This window comes from Protopterus annectens, chromosome 10.part0 (assembly GCF_019279795.1).
Source record: "Protopterus annectens isolate FY-2018-M chromosome 10.part0, PAN1.0, whole genome shotgun sequence".
Taxonomy (NCBI): Eukaryota; Metazoa; Chordata; order Ceratodontiformes; family Protopteridae; genus Protopterus; species Protopterus annectens.
In genome coordinates this window covers 1,135,751,503-1,135,775,411 of record NC_056744.1, presented here as the reverse complement: position 1 = coordinate 1,135,775,411, position 23,909 = coordinate 1,135,751,503, and the positions used below count along the sequence as shown (strand labels likewise).

Below are 23,909 nucleotides of genomic sequence, written 5' to 3'. Positions count from 1 at the left end.
AACAGAGCACTGATGATCCAGAGAGAGAAACAGAATATAAGAAAATGCCACTGTTGTTGGTGGGTCTTGATGCAGAGAAAACATTTGACACAGTAAGCTGGGACTTTGTGAGCACAGCAATGGAAGCATTTGCATTCCCTGATAAAAGTATAAGGTTGATTAGAAGGATATATGTGGGATCAGAGGTGAAAATTAAAGTGGGTGTGTTCGTCTCTGATAATTTCTGCTTGAGAAGAGGAACCAGGCAGGGGGGGTCCTCTTTCCCCTTTGTTACTTGCATTATACTTAGAACCATTGGCAAAGAAAATAAGGTGCTCAGAAATTCAATGATATAATTTGTATGGTAGTCAAGAAAAGCTGGCTCTATATGCAGATGGTATTTTATACCCGATGAAACCAGAAAGAACATTATAGTGTTGTGGAACATTTTGAGACAGTTTCAAATCTTTTTTTAAGATACAAAATTAATGAAGCTAAAACAAAGGCAATAGCAGTAAATTATGCACCCACATACAAATTGGTTCAGCAATGTTCATATTTATGGGGACATGATAAAATGAAGTATTTAAGAGTAAAGATTAAAAATGATTCTGGTGTGGCAGCTAAGGATATGTGGGAAAGAATAAACAAAAGATAATACAAAAACTGAAAAATTGGAAGATCTGTTATATGGATATGTCTAGGAAGGTACAAGTGGCTAAAACGTTTTTAGTCCCTTTAGTCTTATACACAGGTTAGGCATATTTTTACCAACCAGAGGAGAAGCTGTGATTAGGAATTAATAAAGAGCTGAATGACTTTATCTGAGGGGAAGATGGGAAGAGTCAAGTGGGATAAGCTGATTCTTCCAAAAGAACAAAGCGGTTTGGGATTGCCTGATTTGAAGGGGTATTTCAGAGCTACACAGTTAAGACTCCTATACATAGCGTATGCAACCTTTAATTCAAAGTGGAAGAGGGTGATGAAATAGAGGGAAGCTCAAGAAACAAGGACACACTGGGATTTTGGAACCAGAACTTTAAGGAGAATAACAATAATCATACAGAATATTACATCCATAAAGTAGCAGAAAGTATTCTAAGAACTAGGTCAATACGGGAATGGAGAAAGGAGATTCTGACGATAGGGATGACTGCAACTAGGGATAGAGACTAAGCAACATGGAACTAACCGCAGTGGAAAAATACAACAAATTTTATTTAAAAAGAATATTCAAGCACTTTTGTCAGAATATATCAAAGACTTCATCAGAAATTAAACATTCAAAAATTCCACTCAATTAAATAACCCTCCAAACTAGTCACATGATTTAACCAATCCATTTCTTTGTGAAGAAACAAATTATTGAATAAATCAACCTTTACAATCAATTAGAATTCTTACAGAAGCAGTATAAAATAGAAAGAAAAACAATTACAAAAATAGTCACAAATACAAAAAAGTCTCAAAACACTGGCAGTAGAAACATTATCATTTAGACCAGGATAGATGTAAGCATTCAGTCCAATCTGCCACCTCAATTCTTTAAGTTCAATACAGACAATAGGCCGAAGGGGCTGGAATTTATTGGAGAAAACTGACAAAGGAACCAAGGTACTGGGAGCAAATAACTAGAGGGGGAAAGGTAATAAAGTGGGAAGATGCCAAGAATTTATTTAGACTGCAAGTTAGAGATTGATATCAATCCTTGATAGAGAAGGCAAAGTATAGGCAAAGAGAAGGAAATAGGGGGAGGGATCCTAAACAAAATACCAACACTGGTGCAGTTTTTAGTAGAATCTAGAACACAAGCTGCTGTTAAAAAAAGGAATAATTACTACAGTATACAAAATATTGCATGATAACAAGAATCAGTCAGAGGAGGTTAGATTGGATTGAGAAGAGAGATTGAATACATAATTCACAAAGAAACAATGGGAGGATATATGTATGTCTCCCAAATAAACAACAAATCTAGAAGATTTAGGATTTTTGCTTGGAAATGTTTACATAGACATTTTTATACCCAAAGTAGACTCCAGCAAATTTTTCCTCAGGTAGACAGCAAATGTTGTAGGTGAGATGGGGAAGAAAGAGGTAATTGGGAACATGTTTTCTGGGAGTGTAATGAGTTAGTAAACTTTAAAGATTCCCTGCAGACCACTCTATCAGAGATACTTGATGAGCAAACTGGTGTAACTAGGGAAATGATTTTTCTGAGCTACAATACAGAATCAGAATTGCCTAGCCATAGTAAGGCATTGCTGAGTCTAATTATGGTAGCTCCCAAAAAAGCAGTTACTAGAAAATGGAAATTAAAGTCTAAACCAACTGTACTAGAAGTATTAAATATAGTATCAGAGATAAAACAACTGGAATTGGGATCTTTAGAAAGGGGTAGGGTCAAATTACACAGAAAAAGTGAGACTGTGTGAGCAATATATGCACAGGAGAAACAAAGTTTAAAAGAAGGCAAGATTTGAATGAGCTATGTAATGTCCGACTGAATATGACTGGATAGATAAGTGACGTATGATGTTTGCAACTAAAATTATGTTAACATGATTTGGGTTGTGTAATGTTTGCAACTAAAATTATACCAATATGGTTTGTTTTCATTTATATAAATGTATGATGGCCTATGTCATATGTGATAATTTAATAACAATGTTTGTTTAAAAAGGGAATCTCTATGTAAATGCATATTTATGCTGCTTTAAAATGTTTCTATTTGGCTTAAGAGTATATGAGTGATTTTTTGTCACAGTTTGGACAAGTGAATTTTATTTGATACTTTCAGCGTGTGCTATTGTTTACTACACTATGTAGATTGTCGAACAAAGGTTAGAACAATTGAAAGGGTTTCTGCTATATTTTATGCAGTTTACCCCTAGCTGCTGTATGAGGACATAGTTTATTCTCTCTTGTTATTGCTGCCTTTAGTCAGCCCTTTATAGTGTCAGTGTATTGTTCTGGCTGGTGTTTCCCCTGACTACTGCTGCCCACCCCCCCTCCCCCCAATCAAATCCAGTTGCACATAAAAAAAAAAATCAATAGAAACATGCCTCAGACTACGGTTTGTGAAACTTGTTTCCTTAAACCGGCTCACAGACCACTTACCTTTCCCTGTCACCCACTGGTGTGAGCCAACAGCCATCTATGTTACAGGGTCAGAAACATCCTCCAGGGTTGTTCCAGTACCTGGTTCAGGTATAGGAGAACCAAAACCTTTAGGTGGATTAGAGGTCTGGAGTAAGAGACCCCTTGCCAGACATAATACTCTTCCCAGATATTTTGTCCTCTAGCATAGTTCATAGTAAGATGACACATAACCTGACTGTCTAATTAATAAAGATGCTTCTTGTTAAAAAAAAAATTGCCTTACTGTTTTTAAGTGGCCTGTACTTAATGACAATATCATTAAAAAGAAAAAGACAAAACAAATCTCTTTTATTACAATCTGTCCATACCTAGTGAGACATTTGAATCGTGGCATACAATAATTTAAACAAGGTGCATGTCAAAAGCCTAATATGGGAATGCTATAAGTTGATGGGATGTATCCAGATATCCAGACATTAAGTCAGTAAGGACTGATACCATGAAGAGCATGTTTTGCAGACTGATTAGATGAAACCTAGATAGAATATGGCAGTATCTGGGCACCACTCTCAAGGAAATATCAAAATAAGCTAAAGGGACTGCAAAGTAAATTTGCAAAGCTGGCTAAAAGACGTGGGTGGGAAAATTATGTGAGAAAATTAAGATAGTTTATTTTCAATAAAGTGCGTGCATCCCAGCGGTGATCTCATTCAAACTTATAAGACTACCAAAGGTCTGCGTAAAAGAGCAAATATATGAGATATTAAGTTATTAGGAACCATGAGTAGAACAAACAGATTAGCAAAATGATATTCAGAAATAGAAGTTGGCCACTGGAACTTAACTCACTAAATGGATAATAGTGAGTGACTATACAAACATTAAAAAAAAAAATCAATCATCATTAAAACAGCATTTAAACAAATTAAACCTTTAAACAAATACTGAGCTATAACCAGTCCCCATTAAAATACCTCCCACTAGATGCAGCACTAAAGCTGCCCAACCTACTAAACCTAAACAACTTACCACTGTCCATTCCATACTTTACCTACCCGACAAATGTCCATCCCTACAGGACCTACTACAAACTCAGCTCAATAGCAGGACTCTACGATCCTCAAAAAATTACTACTTGAAGTTACAAAATCCAACAACAGTTCTGGAGACTCACTATATTCTAACTATGTAACTAAATCATGGAACTCCGCCCCTCAGAACATACTATACACAGCAAACCTAACGGACTTCAAAACACTGCTAAAGTCCCACCTAAATGCCAACTAGTTGTGTTCCTGCTCCTCACCAGGCTGAGCCCATTTCTACCCTCCTCACCTTCTCTCTTCCTATTCTCCACTCTCATTATATCCCTATGTTTACTGAATACCTTGCTTCCCTCCCATCCTCACCTTCTCTCTTCCTATTCTCCACTCTCACTATATCCCTATGTTTAATGAATACGTTGCTTCCTCCCATCCTCACCTTCTCTCTTCCTATTCTCCACTCTCACTATATCCCTGTGTTTACTGAATACCTTGCTTCCTCCCATCCTCACCTTCTCTCTTCCTATTCTCCACTCTCACTATATCCCTATGTTTATTGAATACCTTGCTTCCTCCCACCCTTGCTCTCTCTCTCCACTCTCACCATATCCCTATGTATACTGAATACCTTGCTTCCTCCCATCCTCACCTTCTCTCTTCCTATTCTCCACTCTCACTATATCCCTATGTTTACTGAATACCTTACTCCCATCCTCGCCCTCTCTCTCCATACTAAATACATCTCTGTTTTATTACTGATCCTGTGTAACTGTAAGTATAACAATAATAACAATATTAAGCATAATTTACAGTACCAAACAGGTATATCTGAGACACTACTCCATTGCATATTAAGCTGTTGTATCTGAGACAATACTCTACCGAATGACTTCTTGATACTAACTGTAACTGTCAAAATATGCGTTACTAAGTGATCCTGTTAGCCTTATTACTAACCTGAACTGTAATATGTTATTATGTGATTTATTACTATAATTTCTCTGATTGTTTCACTATTGTTTAAAATACTGACTGTTATGTTGTTATTATGTGGAGCTTTACTCCCCGGGCCTCCGCTGAAAATGGGCAAATTTGCCCAGTTGGACTTCCCTGGTAAACAAATGTTAAATAAATAAATAAATAAAATTAGAAACAATCTGATAGGCTACACATAGAATGAATATGCTTGTTGCTCAACATTGTGGTACAGTATTGTACTGCATTGTGACAGTGTTATTTTTTTTCTTTCCTAGCATCCTGATTCTATATTTAGGACTAAATACTTGAAATACTTACAGTTAAATATAATGCCGTGGAATACTGTGATAAAATAATCTAATAACTTTGTCACAGTTCCTGAGTACAGAACAAAGTGCCACTGCTGCCATTTCTTTTAATCCACCCAATGCCTATGCATATTATATTACTGCAGGTCCAAAGGTTCTTGCAATTTTATAGGAAATGCAGGTGGCTAAATTAATTTTGCTAGTGGGGATACTAAATAAAGTAATGCTGACTATTTAAGAAAACAACTGCCACCAACTAGAATAATGTTAAATATGCAACAGAAAGTAAAAAACACTTCCACTGCCTCAAAACTGTTACGTTTAAAGGTCTGTGTTCCATGTACAATTACTTCAGAACTATTTCAAGTCACTCTTGCTTGGAACACAGGCAATGCATTTTTGCAATGATCATCTTACTACTGGGCACACACAATTTGAAATATATAATATCTGTAAGAAACAGTAATGCCTCATTAGATATTTCACTATCAAAACCAGACTACTACAGTGTTCTGTGCCTGTGCAATACAACTATAATGAATCATAATGAATCATCTATGCCTTTTATTTTTTATTCTAGTTATCTAGATAACAACCAACCAAAAAAAAAAACATAGGATGTGTCTTTATAATGAATGAAAAGAAAAAAAGCACAATTTAAGTGGAGCAAGTTGCAGTGACATCTACCAAAATGAAAAGCCTTACAAGTTCATATTTGCAGTTTCTCCATAATACTCATGAGAAATAAACATGAAAAAATCCAATAGAAAGCAAAATCTCAGGCAGTCATCTTCATCGCATGAAGGTATCAGTTTTCTCAGTTTATCTTTTAAGAGATCACTGAATATACAAGTGTGCATGTACATGCACATAAAACATGCACAGCTTGACCAGTTTAAAGTTAACATATTGTTATATTATAACAGTGCCAGTGGCACAGCAGGCAACACACTTGTTTTTGGTGCTGAAAAGACCAGAAGGCTGTGGGATCAATTCCCCCTCTAAATGATTAGATCGCTGACACTGCAGTGTAGCATTGGGGGATATTGCACTCCTGGGTGTGTCGTCTTTTTGATGAGATGTTAAACTGATGTCCCATCTGATTGAGCTCATGGCAGCTCAGGTGGATATAAAAGGTACCATAATACACACACTGGAAAGAGTAGGGGTCCTTTATTTATATAGGAAAAGAACTCTTACTTAAATCGTATTTAATATTTACAAATACTTATATACAAATATATAGATATATAAATATATTTAGACATATTCATAATTTCCTTTACATACATAGTACATTTTCATCCCTATTAGACCACCACTCCTTTTCCCATAACCAGCATCTGATTTGACTTAGTACTGTTGCCCTGTTTACCATTAAAAATATTTGCTCTGTTTACCATTAAACATATTTTCATTTGTGCTTTCATTCCACATAACCCATGTGACAAAATAAGATTTTATCTATTCTTTTAATATGTTCTTTACTTCTATACTTATAATATCCACATTTAATCATATCCATGTTTATTTTATCCATTTCTTTTACATCTTCAAGAAATCTTCTTTACATAGCTTTCCCCGAAACTATTTTACATTTCAGAAACACAGTTTTTTCTTCTTGACAATGTAAACTCATTCTATCACTTTTGTATTTATATGACATATTTCCTTTTACTGGTAATTTATCTATTCCCAGTCTCCACAAAAAATCTTGACATTCTACTGTCTGATTACGTCATTTGCTTCTTATTTTTATAGCTTTGTTTTTTATCTGTTAGATTTTCCCATGGTTTTACATAGTAATGTTTTATCAACGCATTCTTATACCACACTTTTCTATCTTTTTCTACATCATCAATTTTTATTTTCCACAAAAATATTTTTTCTTCATTTATACAATATTTTCTCTTTTACTCTTTTTTACCATTCCCCAAAACTTATCATACTTATATTTATACAATTTTACTATTAATCTATCATCTTTTTCATTACCCACTTTAACTCTTTGTACACATTTAATGAAGCAGCATCTACCACTGGATTAATTAACTCTAAATCTCCTTCCTCTTTATTTACATACAAAACTCTTTTTAGTGGGTTTAATCAAGAACCCCATATAAATGAACAATTATCTGCAATAATTCATTTTCAAATGCTGTTGGCAACATAAATACACTTGCTAAGTATCTATTTTTCCCATCAGTATTGAATTTATTAAATACATTTTTTTATGAGTGGTAATTTATATTTTCCCCAGAAAAGAAGGGTTTATTTTATTTCTTCTATTGTGTTTCCCACTGAATTCTACCTACATTTTTATTCCCAAATTTTATATCCAACACAAAAAATTAAATCATTGTAAAATATATACTCCCTATCTTCACTAATCACCTAAAGCTTTACTTTTCTCTTTATATAAAGTCATCCCTATCACATCTAGACACACATTTTGCAGAGTATTACTCATTTTATGTACATTCTTTTGCAAGTATTATGTCATCTGCATATTTTAACAGAAATGGAATCCTTTAGATGTTATATACCCTGCTTCTTTATTTTATAATTTATTTCAAATACTACCACATTCATAACTAACACAAAGAGTACACAACTCACTGAACTGTCCTACTCCACTCTTCATATGTACCTCTTGGCTTAACCAGCCATTTACAAGTATTTTACTTTATTATTACAAGACGGTGACATACATAATTTCATAACTTTCTCAGTTATATTATATTCTTTCATTATTGCCCATACAATTTCATATCCAGTTGTATCAAATGCCCTATTAAGGTCTCCTATCATGATCTTTGCTTCTTCTTCTTTTCTATTCATAATATCATCCACAATTTCTCTATCATTAATAATTCTTGACAACCCTTCCCCTTTATACTATATGTAGTACTTTCCATAACATTTTTCATTTTAGTTACAAATCACTTTTATATCATTTTCATAAAGATCTTATAGTCATTATTCAATACTATCAGTCTCCAGTTTTTTTTTATTCTCTTCTATCTTCCTTCTTCTATATTAATTCAAGTATTCAACTACATAATTCTTTACACATAAAACCTTCATTTAACCATTCATTCAAAAATCTTTAAAAAATATATATATTTTTTTTGCCAATCCCTTACATTTTTATACAGCTCATATCCTCCTCCATCTGGTCCTGCAGCCGAATCTACATTTACTTGTCTGAGCACTATCTAGCTCATTAAAAAATCTCCTTTTTCAACTCTTTATTGTCTTTTTTTTTAAACGTTTTTACTTTCCATATTTTCACTACTTCCTTTTTTCTTTAAGCATTTCTTATACATATTGTAGAACACTATTCATAATCTTTTCCTATGTTCCTTCTATTTCTCATTTTAGATTTATTTCTCTCACCATCTTCCTTTACAAATCTGCTTAAGTAACTTGATACTTCTTCTCTTTTTCCTTGAAAAATATATATGCTTATATAACAATTCTTGTACTTTTTGTGATTTCTTTCATATAATTCTTTTTCTTTGTCAAAGTACTTTCTATCATATGCTCTAAATCTTTACTTTTCTCACATCATACTGCCACTTGACAATTTTTTTTTATATTTTTCCTTAAATATCATCCGCCATTCAGACCAATTTTTATGAAATGTTCTCATAGTAATATGTTCTTTCCATAACCATATTACTAATCTCTCTCCTTCTACATCCCATGCTTTCTCGTTTATCCTTTTTATTCTTTTGCCTATTTTATATAGTCCTTGTTTTCCTTAATCTCTAGCCATATTGCAAGATGATCAGAAAATCCTGTTTAATCAACCTCCCCCTCCTATAACTAAACCTTCTGATACTATAAAATAATCTATTTCAGTTTTATACATACTCCCTTTGTATGTCCATGAATTTTTGGCCCAAAGTTTTAACTTCTTACATCTTACAACTTCTAACATTTTTCTTTTATCATTTCCTTTCTTTTTATGCTTGCCTCTTAAATCACAATTAAAGTCCCTTTTATTATATTTATATTTACCACTACCTAGTCTAAAATCTGATTAAATAAGCTTTTCCTTTCTTTACAATTAGTATAAGCATATAATGTTATAATTCTATATATTTATTTTTTCCATTTTAATTTTACAATGGTTAATCTCCCCATTTATGCTAAAGTTACATTTAATATTGCTATTGTATTTCTACAAAACATGGCTATTCCAGAACATCTCTCATTTCCCAAATTCCAGATTATCTTTCCTTCCCATAGTTTCTCTTTTTGTAGTCCTTCTTCATTATTAAAAATTGTGTCTTCTAATATAATTTCATCTACATCACATGTCTTATACCACTTGAAAAATCCACATTCTTACTATATTCTTAATACTATTCACATTTACAAACAGCACTTTAAATTTTTCATTTTCCCTTTTCATTAGATTCATGTCATCATAAGTTCATAGCTAAGTACTAGGCTACTTAATAGGCTATTTTAAGCCTAACCAATTTCCTTCCTAAAGTTGAGAATCTAAGACTGTACACCTTACGTCTCTGAGTCAAATGCCTTAACTATTATACCAACTTCCAATCATTAGTTGAATACATTCTTTTTCATCCATATCCTTTTTTTTTTCTTTTGTACTTATCCCTTTAAATTTTCTTTTTTTTTTTTTTTTTTTACTATTTTACCAATAGAATTCTTTTTTTTCCTTTTACTACCTCCCAATTTAGGTTACCTTCATCACTTATTTCAAAACCTTCTCCTATGTCTTCTATTATTTTTCTCAAATATTTTTTTATTCTATTTCTACTACTTCTAAAATTTCTTCTCTTTGCTCATTTTCTTCTTTTTTTTTCCTTACTCTTACTTCCATTTTTACAGTCCATCCATAAATGTACAATTTTGTTACATTTATAACATTTCAATTAATATTTTTCACACCATGTCCCATTTCTCCATAAATATAACGTTTTCTTTTAAACTAGTCACTTATCAAATGTCCTTCTTTTAAACAACAGTATTTTATGACACCCTTATTTCTCTTCACATTTATCATGCTTTGGTATATATACACACTTTTTCTCTTATTATTTTTAACACAATATTACAATCTAATCCATCAGTCCATAAACCCCTTTTATTATAAACTTTTACAATGTCCAGTACTTCTTTACATTAACTTTTCAAATGCCCTTTCAAAGTCTCTATTGCTACCTCAGCTCAAAATTGGACATGCATTTTTATTGTTTCCCTGTTAAATGCTTTTATCACAAAAACATTCCATGGGATACAGCATTTGTTTTTTTCATATCGTCCAAGAAAATTTTCCATTGAAAAAAAAACAGTCTCAAACATAATGTCACAAAATGTCTGTTAACAATAAATGCTCTTACCTCATGTACTTTTACATCTAAATGAGCTATTAAATTGCCCCACACTTCATACCTGTTCACTTCTTCGTCTTCTTTATTTTGAATCCTTACCACCTTCATTTTCTTCTGTCTTGTCTTCTGCCACTCCCCTTTTGCCTTCTTTCACTTTATCTGCATATGCTTTCTTTTCCAGCTCACCACTATTCTTTAGGACAGTCACTGCATTCTCCTCTTGTGCTTTCTCCATAATGTCCCCAAGGAAACATCTCTTTCATTTTCTAGCTCAGTCTGCATTACCATTTCTTTAAATAAATCATTGTGCAACCCTCATGACTGGAACGTTGTAATTATACAACCATCATTTGCAGACTCATCTCCATCAAACATCCTGCACATACTCTCCAGCCTTCATATTTCCTTTCTCTTACATTTTTCTCACCACTCCATTATCTCCTTCTCTCTCCATCATTCTCCCTTTTTCTCCAGGCCGCCTCTGTGCCTGGAACGGAAACAGGAAGTGCTCCTATAAAATAGTTCTACTTGCAACAATGATGAGTAGGGGAAGTTCCCTAATTCCAAAGATAAATTTTAGCTAGCATTAGACATACCATCTCAGTTCTCCCCTGAAAAGAGGTCACTAGCCATGTTGGACTAATCTAGTCAACAAAGAATAAAGAAAATAAATCAACACATACTGAAAATAAGCACAACAATATCAAACTACTAAAGAAAGTACAGGAATGTCATGGCATTTCAGGACAGTACGGGCAGCCAAGAACATTCCATGGGCACAGATTTAATTCCTGTCAATGTTCACTTGAGTCCTAACAAAAGAAAGCCAAAAAATAAATAAATAAATGAATACAACCACCAGGAGCTGGTCTATACTAAAGAAATTAGCTTATATATGTAATCTGACTGCATTTAGTGTTCAATTTTCATTGTTTAGCTATTAATTTAGGGAACAGTTAGAAAATGTAACACTAGAGTAGTAACTGCCTGACAATACAAATGTTTCTTATATTCAAAATATGCAAGTTAGACGCACAATAAGAAAGACATCATGGGTTCTGTTTCTCTTAATGAAGCTCACCTTTACTGTCCAGCAAATCCTAAAACAGCAGAATCAAAACTATGCAGATCTCAACTGCACTGAGCTAACCGCCCTAGAAAATACAACAGTACTGTGCACAGGGAACAACGGAAACCATGGCAGCTTGTTTAATTTCCTGCTGTATAATCCAGGGAAGAAGTCACACGCATATTCTGTCCTGTGCTGGGTGGGAATTATAGGACAAAAAGAGAACAAGAGTTCTCACTAGCCAGCTAGTATAAACTACAGTTCTCCAGTCAGGACATCCGGATAACAGGATGTCATATAGACAATAATTACATTTTCTGAACACTCTAGTTGGTACCAACTGTGCTAGACACTCTATTACTTTAACTAAGCAGCATATTTCAGACTGCACACAATGCCATTCTCTGCATCTAGCAACAACAGCAGAAGATCAAGTTTAGTTGACTGACTTTTTAAAACAAACAACTGAGCAGCATATTTCAGACTGCACACAATGCCATTCTCTGCATCTAGCAACAACAGCAGAAGATCAAGTTTAGTTGACTGACTTTTTAAAACAAACAACGTTTTTCATTCACCCACGAGTCACCATGGACAAACTACTAATAAAAGACTTGGTTTACTTTCTCCCAACGAGGATTTAACTTTTGATTTCAGTTTTTTACGGAACTGTAAAGAAAGGGATTATAACCACGTTAAAACGGGAGCAAGACCTAAGGAAAAGCAAGCTACTAAACAGTATTACAATGTCAAACGTAAAGACAATGGACAAAACAAAGGTACTGTTACACATATATTTAGTCCTATTAAGGACAATAAACGTATGTTTTCACGCAAAACAAATCATGAAAGTAATCTAAATGTCAGTGTGGATGACCATATACATAATGAATTAATTGATCAATTTTTATGTGATGATTTTAATTTTGATGGTGGGTCCAATAGGGACCGGAATGTGAATATTAACATTACAGATTTTAAACAAAACAGTTTGAGAGAAATGATTTTTAATTTTGGTAAGAAATTGTTACAGTACAAAAACACTAAAATAGACATTGCTTACTTATCCAAATGTCTCAACACCAAAGTAGTACCCAAGGGTATCAGATTTTTTAAGTTACCTTTGGGTATTGATTATAATAAAGAAATGAAAAAAGAATTTAATGAACTGTTTGATAGTTTTGGTTTGTTGTATCTTAGGACATTAATCAAATACAATGACGAAAAGATGATTAATTTAAGTAATGAGGTAGAATATATGAATGAAATTATTAATAAGCACCATGACTTTGATAAATGGAAAGAATTATGTTTTAAACAGTTTGATATTACACAAGAGAAAGTTAAAAACATTTTTGAAAGAAAAAATAGAAAGTTAGTTAGAGATATAGAGGCTTATGAGTATAATAGAGCCTACATATGGCCAATGGATAGGAGAGATTACTTATATAGTGGAAAAGTACATTATAGAGATCAAAGTAGGAGTAATAATAAAGAAGAAAATTTTCGGGGAGGGAGATTTTTTCCTGCACCGAAACACAACAACCCCTACAACAAATGGAATCAATTCATTCCATAGATACAGATTTAGTTTCCACGAGGAAGTCAAGTTCTGTTTATACATTTCATCTTAATTATGAACAAATAAGTGAATCTAGTTCACATAAATGTCATGACGTAGTTGATTTTTCTACAGAGGGAACTGATATCAATAGAAATCTGGATATTCAGGTTATATCAGAAGACAATAGTATCACTCACGGTCATGATCAAGTTGAAAACACACAACAGATAGTGACCACCTACAATGGACTAAATGTATTTAATTATAGTCATAGAACAAGAATTTTTTTCATTTGATGAGTAAGGGAATGAAGTTCATTCCTACTGTGGGTATGAATTTAGTAGACACTATCAAAGAGATAAAGATGTATTGCAAGAGACTTAATCTAGCCATACAATTCGATACTACACAGGATATAGAAAATATTATTTCACCTATTAAGTTGAAGAAGAAAAGTACTTATGTACCTGCCAGTAATCAAGTAGTTAAGTAATTATGAAAAGATGGTTAATAAGGACATTTACTGGTTGAATCATGATATACATAGAAATGAAAGTGGACATTATAGTCATAAGGATAATTTAACACAGAAAGAAAGAAGGTGTTTAAACAATATCATACAGAACAAAGAAATCCGCATTATGAAACCCGATAAAGGGGGCGGAATAGTTATTAGCTATACATTGGACTATAATAACAAAATTCATAACTTACTATATAATTCAGGAAATTATGAAGTTATTTCCTTAAACGAAATTAACATAGGATACAAAAGAATTGATCTTATTTTGGAAGAATATTTAATAGATAATAGAATCACCAGCGAAATCTATACTTTTCCTAGAATAGATTATTCTGTATTGGCCAAAATAGTAGGTATACCTAAAATACATAAGTCCCTAGAAGATCCACCTTATAGACCAATAATTTCAGGTTCCAAGTCCAAAACATTTAATATTGGTGTACTCATTGACACATGGACAAAACACATATATAAAGCTGTACCCCACATTATGAAAGACTCTTGGAGTTTTTTGAATAATCTTACTACAGATAAATGGAACCAAGATTATTTTTTTATTACTATAGATGTAGTCGATCTCTACACCTGTATACCCAAAGAGACCGGATTAGAATTCTTTTCCAACAGTCTCAAAAAATATTCAGGGTATAGTTGGGATAAAATATGTGTAATTACAGAAATGATGTCGCTTGTTCTAGATTACAACTACATTACTTTTCAAGGGGAGTTTTTCAGGCAGAAAATCGGGGTTGCCATGGGAGCTTCCTGTGCACCGATTTTCGCAAATATGGTCATGTTAGAATGGGAAAATGAATGTTTATTTAAGAGTACATATTACAATCATGTAGTATTATATGCCAGATATTTGGATGATTTGTTTATTATATGGAAGGGCACTGAAGATATGATAGATGAATTCATTACATTTCTTAACAATACTACGGATTTCTTAAAATTCACTTATAGTTACAATAAGAAAGGAATATCATATCTTGATACGTTTATAAGAAATACAGATACAAGGTATACATCACAAATCTATAGAAAACCAACATTTTCAAATGACTACATACAATATGATAGTAACCATCCACAGTTTATGTTTAAAAATGTAGTCAAAGGACAATGTATACGGATTGCTAGAATGTCATCCACTAAGGAAGTGATGGAACAAGACATCACTATGTTATATAGCATGTTCAAAACTAGAGGCTATCCAGAAAAGTTACTCAAGAATATTACTCAATTTGTCATTTCAGAATGGGGACATAGATATAAACCCTTGTTAGGAATTCAGGAGCCTGTAAGAACTACAATAAGAGACGAAACTAACAATTTTAACAGAGTATGTGTCTTAACATACTCTCCCTTTGTACATTATATTAAAGAAATACTGTTTAGACATTGGGATATCATCACTGCAAACAATCTAGGAAGCGTCCTAGGTACAAAACCAGCTATTGTATATAAAGTGGCACCTAATTTAAAAAGAATGTTAGAACATACAGACAAACAAAATGATAAATTTAAAAGAAGTAAGAAGACAACTGTTAAATGTGGATGTTGCAATCAATGCTCTTACATCAATACCACGGATAAATTTCGATTAAGTGACATAAATCATACTGATATCAGAAGCTTAGGTGGAAATTGTAACAGCAAACAAATAGTATATATATAGCGAAATGTAAAGTTTGCACCGCTTTCTATATAGGCAAGACAGAAAGGATGCTAAAGAAGCAGATTTATGAACACCTTTACAAAATACGCAGGAAAGATAAAAATAACGCCCTATATAGACACATTTTAGACAAAGGAGAGCAACATGTTTTTTTTATTTAGTATTATAGATCAAGTTAATGAAACTATATACACAGGGAACTGGAAAGCACGACTTGCACTTAAGGAAAGTATATGGCAAATAAGAACAGATGCCACTAGATATCCAGACCTTAACGATTATATTAGCATCAAACCCTTCCTCGAAGTAGGTTAAGAGGTTTTCTTCATGTCACACTATTCTTTTTATACATTTATATTTTTATATATTTGATATAATTCTTTATATATATATATATATATATATATATTTATATAATTCTTTTTATATATTCAAACATTATTTATATATAGATTTTAACATTACAGTAACATTTTTTATATATTTATATATTTATATATTTATACATTTATATAATTATTTATATTTCATGGCTTTTTATATTCATCAAATAGCTGTTTCATGTATTTTATATATATATATATTTTTAACACTGTTATGTGTTTAGGGCAAGTATATATTAGGGTTTTTGCTAGTTATTTCCATCATTATTATATTATATATTCATCACATATTTTTATTAAACATCTTAGGCATATACATAACAATACCAGTTGATCCACTGTATAACATACCAGAACATCCGGTAGGCTAGTTTTTTATTTTATTTTATTACATTAGTATATTTATTATAAGGTATTAATATTTGGCTTCACACTGATCTAATAACATAACAGATTAAATTAATGTTTCAAGTTTATTTTTATTGTTATTGTTTTTCATGTTATAAGGAAGGACATAGCTTTGGTTTATATGTATTAGTTAGCACTTTCATTCAAATATATTGTAATTCAAGAATGTCTCTAAAAGTTTTGGCGCAATTTTTTGAATTCACAAGTAACAGTTACTATATATACACAGTGTATTCATCAACACCTTGTTCTGATGAAGACTGATTTCTTCAGTTGAAAGCGCTTAACCAGTAGTTTGTGTTGTCCTATGTTATATGTGGAATAAACTTTTACTACTCGCACGAGCAGCGTTCTTTCTATCTTCCAGAGTATTCTGTTGTGAGTTATATTGTCGTGGCATTCAGCATATCATTGACTTTTTAAAATATCAAAATTCACATTTTAAAAAGTTTATCAACTAACTAGACCCTCAGCTTGATAATGCTGAAAGACAAAGCTTAGTACCACTGCTTTTCTTCTGAATAGGATGCTCCTGCAGACCATTATGGAGTCTGACAACATCTGAATACTCTGGTTCAGTCACAATCACAAACATCTACATGGAGTCCAAGACACTGCTGGCCTAACAATAATCAAGAAGTATTATTTTAGTAATAGTACTCTTCTGAATGGAAACTTCAAGAAATATTCTATAAATAGCTACAAAGTGGTTAAACATAGCATATATAGCCTTGAGAAACACCAATTTCAAATATGCAGTGGGTCTTCATAAATGTCTATGATGTTTTGAATTCCATATGCCTAAATGAGAGTTTCAGACACTGATGCATCATATTAGCCAGCCATTTAATTAAAAGGGAGAACTGCAAACTAGTAAACTCTGTCTTTTATATCAGATGCAGGATTAAGAATCTTTTTTTTTGGGGGGGGGGGTTGTCTGTCATACAAATCAACAGGATCCAGAAATGTCATTTACCTGCATCCATTATTAGAAGGACATATTTACTATATTATAGGTAGTGGTATAGTGTAGACATTGTCTGCCCAGACTCAGATATACCCATTGTGGCTTTGCAAGGCCTGCAGTACACTCTATCATTTCTCAGGCTTCCACTACCACAGTTTCAATGGAGGCCAGTATGGCATCTGAATCTCACATGTCCAATACAATCGACCAAATCAGTATGGTGGAGAAAGGGGAATTTCTCCACCATGGGAACTAATTTCAGAAGGACTGGGGGCTACCCCTCAAATACTGATTCAGAAAGAAGTGTCTGGGTCTTTGATAGAAGTACATCAAGGGTTGGACCCATCATGTTTTATTACAGTGAATATCACTTCCAAGAAGAAGAAACATAAGACTAAAAATGTTTCTCCTTTTCAGCCATCCCAGGAAAATGAATGGATGGAATTTTTTCAAGGCCTATTTAAACTAATTTTGAATCCCAAGCCTCCTTTTCTTCCCATCTTCTCCATCTATCTCTCAAAAAAGATAACATGAGTCCTCTTCTGAGGAGGATGTCAGATTCCGGATTTAGATGATCATTCCTTGACTTACTCCACTCAGATTCACTCCCCAGGCCAAATGGCTTCTGGTGATGATGAGGATACCTTATTCCCTGACTCACCTATCAGGAAATCTCTTTTGGGGAAACCATCACAAAAATGTTGAATGGGAATCCAGACAAGTGTTTGATGTACTGAAGAGATATTACAATTTACTGCAGGTTGGCACCCCTGTGCCTGCACCTGTTCCTCCTGATTTGGATGCTTTCCTGGATGCATTTGCATCCACTTCTGCTTCCCCTAACTCTCAAACTCCAGTCACCAAGAGACACGCTAGGTTCTATGCAGTGCCTGGAGACCTAAAATTCTTATATAAAAATGGTAGTGCTTAAAACAAATAAGGTCAGCTCTTAACATTTTTCAGATTAATCTGAAAGTTTTCCTCTCACATTCAGTATAGTTTCTAAAGTAAAAAATGCGCTGCCACTGCATGCAGTATGTTGCTCCCCAGCATTTTATGTTGCCAATTCCACTAGTTCTTGCATTTATGACTGAAAAGTTGAATGCCATATTTTGAAAAAGTTTGCTTTTATTTCACCCTGTTCTGTTCCTACAAACATATGCACCCATCCTCAAACAAATAAATGTCACCATATCAAATAAAATTAAATAATCCTGTTACGTGCATTAATCTATTACTTTTCACTACTGAGTACCAGAAAACGAATGATGTAGTTCATTGTACCTTCTTGCAGATACTCTTTTCCTTAAGTATGACAAATAAAACAAAAGCAATGCATGACGAAATGATTACATTTTTATTTATTAAATTCGGAAAATAAAAGTAGGGTACAATACAGACTGTGTACACTCTGTTTTCTATGTATGAGTCAATTCAGTCTGTTATATGTTAGCTCTTTAGCTAACAGAATGCAAAACTGTCTTAAGCTGTATGTCCTGTGTGCCATCTTATTTATGTTAACTGCCACTGTTAAATTTTAAGGCAATAAAATGTCTGACTGACAACTTAACAGATATGGACATGCCTGTATAATGACGTCCATCCATACTTTAAAATTAATATACATAAACACGTATAGGGGCAACATTGTGACATCTATCTATATTTGCAAATCTAATATACATAACACAAATTCAAAACCCATCCATATTATTTTTACGAATACACTTTTATATGGAATCCAGTTTTAAAACTATGGACCCAAATTAACATCCCCATTAAATTGCAATTTTTCTTTTCATTGAGTTGTCAACTTACTTCAACATTCTCTTCTGCAATTGCATCTCCTGCTCCAAGTTTGATGGAGCTACAGCTTGCTTCATCCTCAGCTTGCCTACTGCGAAAAGTTAAGGCTTGTTCCCAACGACGTAGGGCCTCTTCAAACAGCTCCATACCTAAAATACAATACAGTTTAGGTTATTTTCCAATCTCTGATCCCTTAAAATAAAATGCCATAACTTCAATGTCTCAGAAAAAATAAAAATACACTTAATTCTTTACTTGACCAAGGACTAAATATTTGAATTCAAAGAGGTTAATTCATCAAAATTTCCTAAGAGTGAGACAGCAGAATTACTGGTGTATTACAACAATGCTAAGGTAATCTAAAATTGAAAACAAAATAGAAATACTATTAAAATTTGAATGCACATGTTGACTAGGTTATAAGGAAGAGCTAACCATTGGATGATCTACAAGAGGAAGCACCTTGATGGGCTTTTATATGATGTCATCACCTTTACCAGTCAGAATTCAGGAAAAGAATAACAGAAGCTTCTACATTCAGGAATGCTCCCATGCCCATTCCAATGCCTATTGTGTTGTCACATGCTAGACCTGTAACCATTCTCATTCTCCAAAGTCTGCCAGTGCTCCATGTAGCCATTAGCAATCACCTTCCTACAACTCAGAAAATAATAGTGAATATTTATTTCCTATGCTGTTAACAAACAATATACAATTATATAATTTCCCGACTTACAGTGAACTCCCAGAATGAAGGCTAGATGGAGAAGATGCTTGTAAAAAAAAAAAAAGATGAGGGAGGATATACCTGATCAATCAAGAAGGATCCTCTAGTGCATCAACAGATATGGCAAGAATACTTCTGTTACATGTAACACTGAGGAAACACCTTGAAGGGTCTTTTGAGAACTGAATCTCAAGCACTAACTACCAGGGTGGATATAAGAGAAGAAAAGGCTGAACACTCAAGTACTGTAGCCTGATTCCCAGAGTTATGATCTAAACAATAATGTTTGGGGCAGGTGTGCACGGATGACCAAACGGTTATGATGTAGATATCTGCAACAGAGATAAACATGAAAGTTCCACTCTGCAACAGAGGCTTTCGTGAAATAACCATTTTAAGGAGCCACTCTCCTAGTGGAGGTAGACTGACTACAACTTAAGCAGCAGGTAGCTCATTGCCTGATGACAAAATTTAATCCAGCTGGCAACCTGCTGGGAATGTATCCCCTTCACCATCACAAGACTTGTCCTCCCTGGGACAAAGCCGTAAAACTGTTGCATTTGCCTGAATTTGTGAGCATAATTCAGCCTGCACTTGGGATGATGAGGAGTAACTAGTTTGTAAAGTGTGTGCTTGCACACAAGTTTGGGTTTATCTTTAAAGGACACCTGATTTTTGTGAAACTCAGGCATGGCTCCCTGTACGCAACAGTTTGAAGCTCTCAGACACTACTGATATCAGGGTATACATGCAAAAAGAAAGGGATAGGAAAGTGCTAAGTGAAAGACTAGCTCTGGGAGAGTTTTTAGTCAAGTCTAGAACAGAAACTACTGTTAAAAATGGATAATTACTAGAGCATATAGAATATGGCATGATAACTCTTAAGAATCAAGCAGAGGAGGTTAAAAAAGACAGGGAAGACTCTGTAAAGGCAACTTACAAAGGAGCAATGGAAGGACAGCAGTATGGCTCCCAAGTATGACAAAGTCTAGAAGGTTTAGGATTCTTGCTTAGAAGTATCTGCACATGTATTTTTGTACCACAAGAAGATTTCAGAGAAGTTTTCCTCAGGAAGAGAGCAAATGCTGGAGGTGTGATGGAAATGACAGAGGTAAATGGCAACATGTTTTTTGGAATGTGTAACAAGCAGGCAGATTTTAAGAATATCATGTGCAGTACTTCATCAGAAATGCTTGGCAAGCAAATGGCTGTAACTAAGGAAATTAGTCTTTTGAGCTGGGACACAAGATCTGAATTGCTTATACATAGTAAGGCCTTAATACATTTAAAACTACTGGCATCCAAAAAAGCATTTACTTGAAAATGGAAATCAAAATCTAAACCAACTACTGAAGTGCTAGATATTGTAAAGGAGATAAAAAAATAGATGTGGGATGTTTAGAAATAGGAAGGAGCAAGTTACAAAGTAGTACATGAAGTTTGTGGGAACAATACATGTCAAATAATATTAAAAAGGAGAAGGAGTGAGGTTTAAGGGAAGGCAGGAATTAAGCAATTTATGTACTGTTGGAGTAACTGTTAAAAAGAAAGGAAACATATATACAATGTATAATGCATGAATATGACAGTGTTAAACAGTTTGATTTCTCTTCTACTTTCTTTTTTTTTAATTTCTCCACATTTCTAATACTATGACTGGAATGCCATTCCTAAGTCAAAGTATAATTAAAGTTCATGAAATTAGTGTTGTTTCAATCTTTGATGTTAGTCAGAAGTGCTCTATACAACACCCACAATGTGCCCATTAATGACTCCTGCCATTCGTACAGAGTTACACATATCAGTTACATATCTAGGTATGAATGTAAATTCTTTTCTATAAGACCTATTGCTCCTACTACTATTGGAACCGTCTGGGTATCCTTCTTCCACATTGCCTCATTTCTGCTGCAAATTCTGGTATTTTATGACTTTGCGTCTTTCTGTAAGTAAGACACTGTAGTCAGTGGGTTCAGCTATTTCAATGATCAATGCTAGTTTTGCCTTCTTTTCATGGACTAATATATATCTGGTTTTCTTGCATCTATTTCTTTAACTGTTGGTAATGGAAGATCCCATGTTATATAAACTTCATCATTTTCTATGATGCTTTGTGGCTCATGTTTCCGGTGCTTTTCAGCTACTTCAGTATTATAATATATCTATACACTTTTTCTCTTATTATTTTTAACACAATATTACTATCTAATCCATCAGTCCATAAACCCCTTTTATTATAAACTTTTACAATGTCCAGTACTTCTTTACATAGACTTTTCAAATGCTCTTTCAAAGTCTCTAGTGCCACCTCTGCTCAAAATTGGACATGAATTTTCATTGTTTCCCTGTTAAATGCTTTTATCACAAAGACATTCCATGGGATACAGCATTTGTTTTTTTCATATCGTCCAAGACAATTTTCCATTGAAAAAAACAGTCTCAAACATAATGTTCACTTCTTCATCTTCTTTATTTTGAATCCTTACCACCTTCATTTTCTTCTGTCTTGTCTTCTGCCACTCCCCTTTTGCCTTCTTTCACTTTATCTGCATATGTTTTCTTTTCCAGCTCACCACTATTCTTTAGGATAGTCTCTGCATTCTCCTCTCGTACTTTCTCCATAATGTCCCCACACGAAACATCTCTTTCATTTTCTGGCTCAGTCTGCATCATCATTTCTTTAAGTAAATCATCGTGCAACCCTCCTGACTGGAAGGTTGTAATTATACAACCGTTATTTGCAGACTCATCTTCATCAAACAGATTTCTTGGAAACATCTCCTCAGAATCCTGCACATACTCTCTAGCCTTGATATTTCCTTTGTCTTCCATTTTTCTCACCACTCCATTATCTCCTTCGCTCTCCATCATTCTCCCTTTTTTCCACGCCGTCTCTGTGCCTGGAACGGAAACAGGTAGTGCTTCTATAAAATGGTCCTACTTGCAACAATGATGAGTAGGGGAAGTTCCCTAATGCCAAAGATAAATTTCCGCTAGCATTAGACATACCATCTCAGTTCTCCCCTGAAAAGAGGTCACTAGCCATGTTGGACTAATCCAGTCAACGAAGAATAAAGAAAATAAATCAACACATACTGAAAATAAGCACAATGATATCAAACTACTAAAGAAAGTAAAGGAATGTCATGGCACTTCAGGACAGTACGGGCAGCCAAGTACATTCCATGTTTGCACAATCCCCAATGCAACAGTTTTGCCACATTATTATGCCTTTCAGTATACAGTCATCCTGCCATCAGAATATCACAACTAGCAACAAAATGTGCAAATGTTTCCAATTTTGTTTTACAAAACCTACATTTGTCTGTTTCTCTCACATGTTCATTGGACTTTGTAAACCAACGTGTATGCAGTCCACTATCCTGGGCCGCCAACATTAACCTTTTGTCTTTTAGTGTAAATTCACCTGTCCATAACCATTCCTGCATCCGATCCTGATCAACATGAGGTTGTTCCAAGAGGTGTCTACACTTGCAACTATATTTATGCATTTTCCACATTTCTTGCATTCTTATCTTACCCTTCACCCTATATTCTTTCTTTTGATTTTGGCACACTCAGTTGCTGTCTAATTTTTATCTACTTCTGGTTTGATTTCCATTCCCGCTTGACACCGATATGCTTCCACTAAACTAAACAGGGAGGTCATCTTAGACTTATTCTCCTCATGTTTTAAAACTTTCACTACATTTAGGTCTTGTGAGATTAGTAGATATGTATGCAGTCCCACTACTGCAGATCTATACATGTAATTAATTTGAGGAGGCCCATACCTCCTTCAGAACACATCTTTCTTGTTTTCCTGTCCAACCTATCCAACACCTTTTGAGGCCAGTCAATCACTCCAAAACTGTAAGTTAGGACAGGAAGATCAAATTGGTTTATAGCTTGGACTTTGTTCCTAGCTGTCAATGCTGTTTTTAGAATTAATTTAAGTATTCTAAAATATTCCTAAGTTTTATTCCCATTTGTTCATGT

At 33.8% G+C, this 23,909-nt stretch overlaps 1 protein-coding gene across 3 annotated transcripts in view; it reads right to left on the bottom strand.

Annotated features, from left to right (window-relative positions):
• MIGA1 (mitoguardin 1) overlaps positions 1–23,909 on the bottom strand; it is a 1,154,615-nt gene that overhangs the window by 681,061 nt on the left and 449,645 nt on the right. For all 3 annotated transcript variants that reach the window (XM_044085862.1, XM_044085860.1, XM_044085861.1), the window contains exon 6: positions 19,196–19,332. In XM_044085862.1, the coding sequence (XP_043941797.1) occupies positions 19,196–19,332 (137 nt within the window). The remainder of the gene's footprint in view (positions 1–19,195; positions 19,333–23,909) is intronic.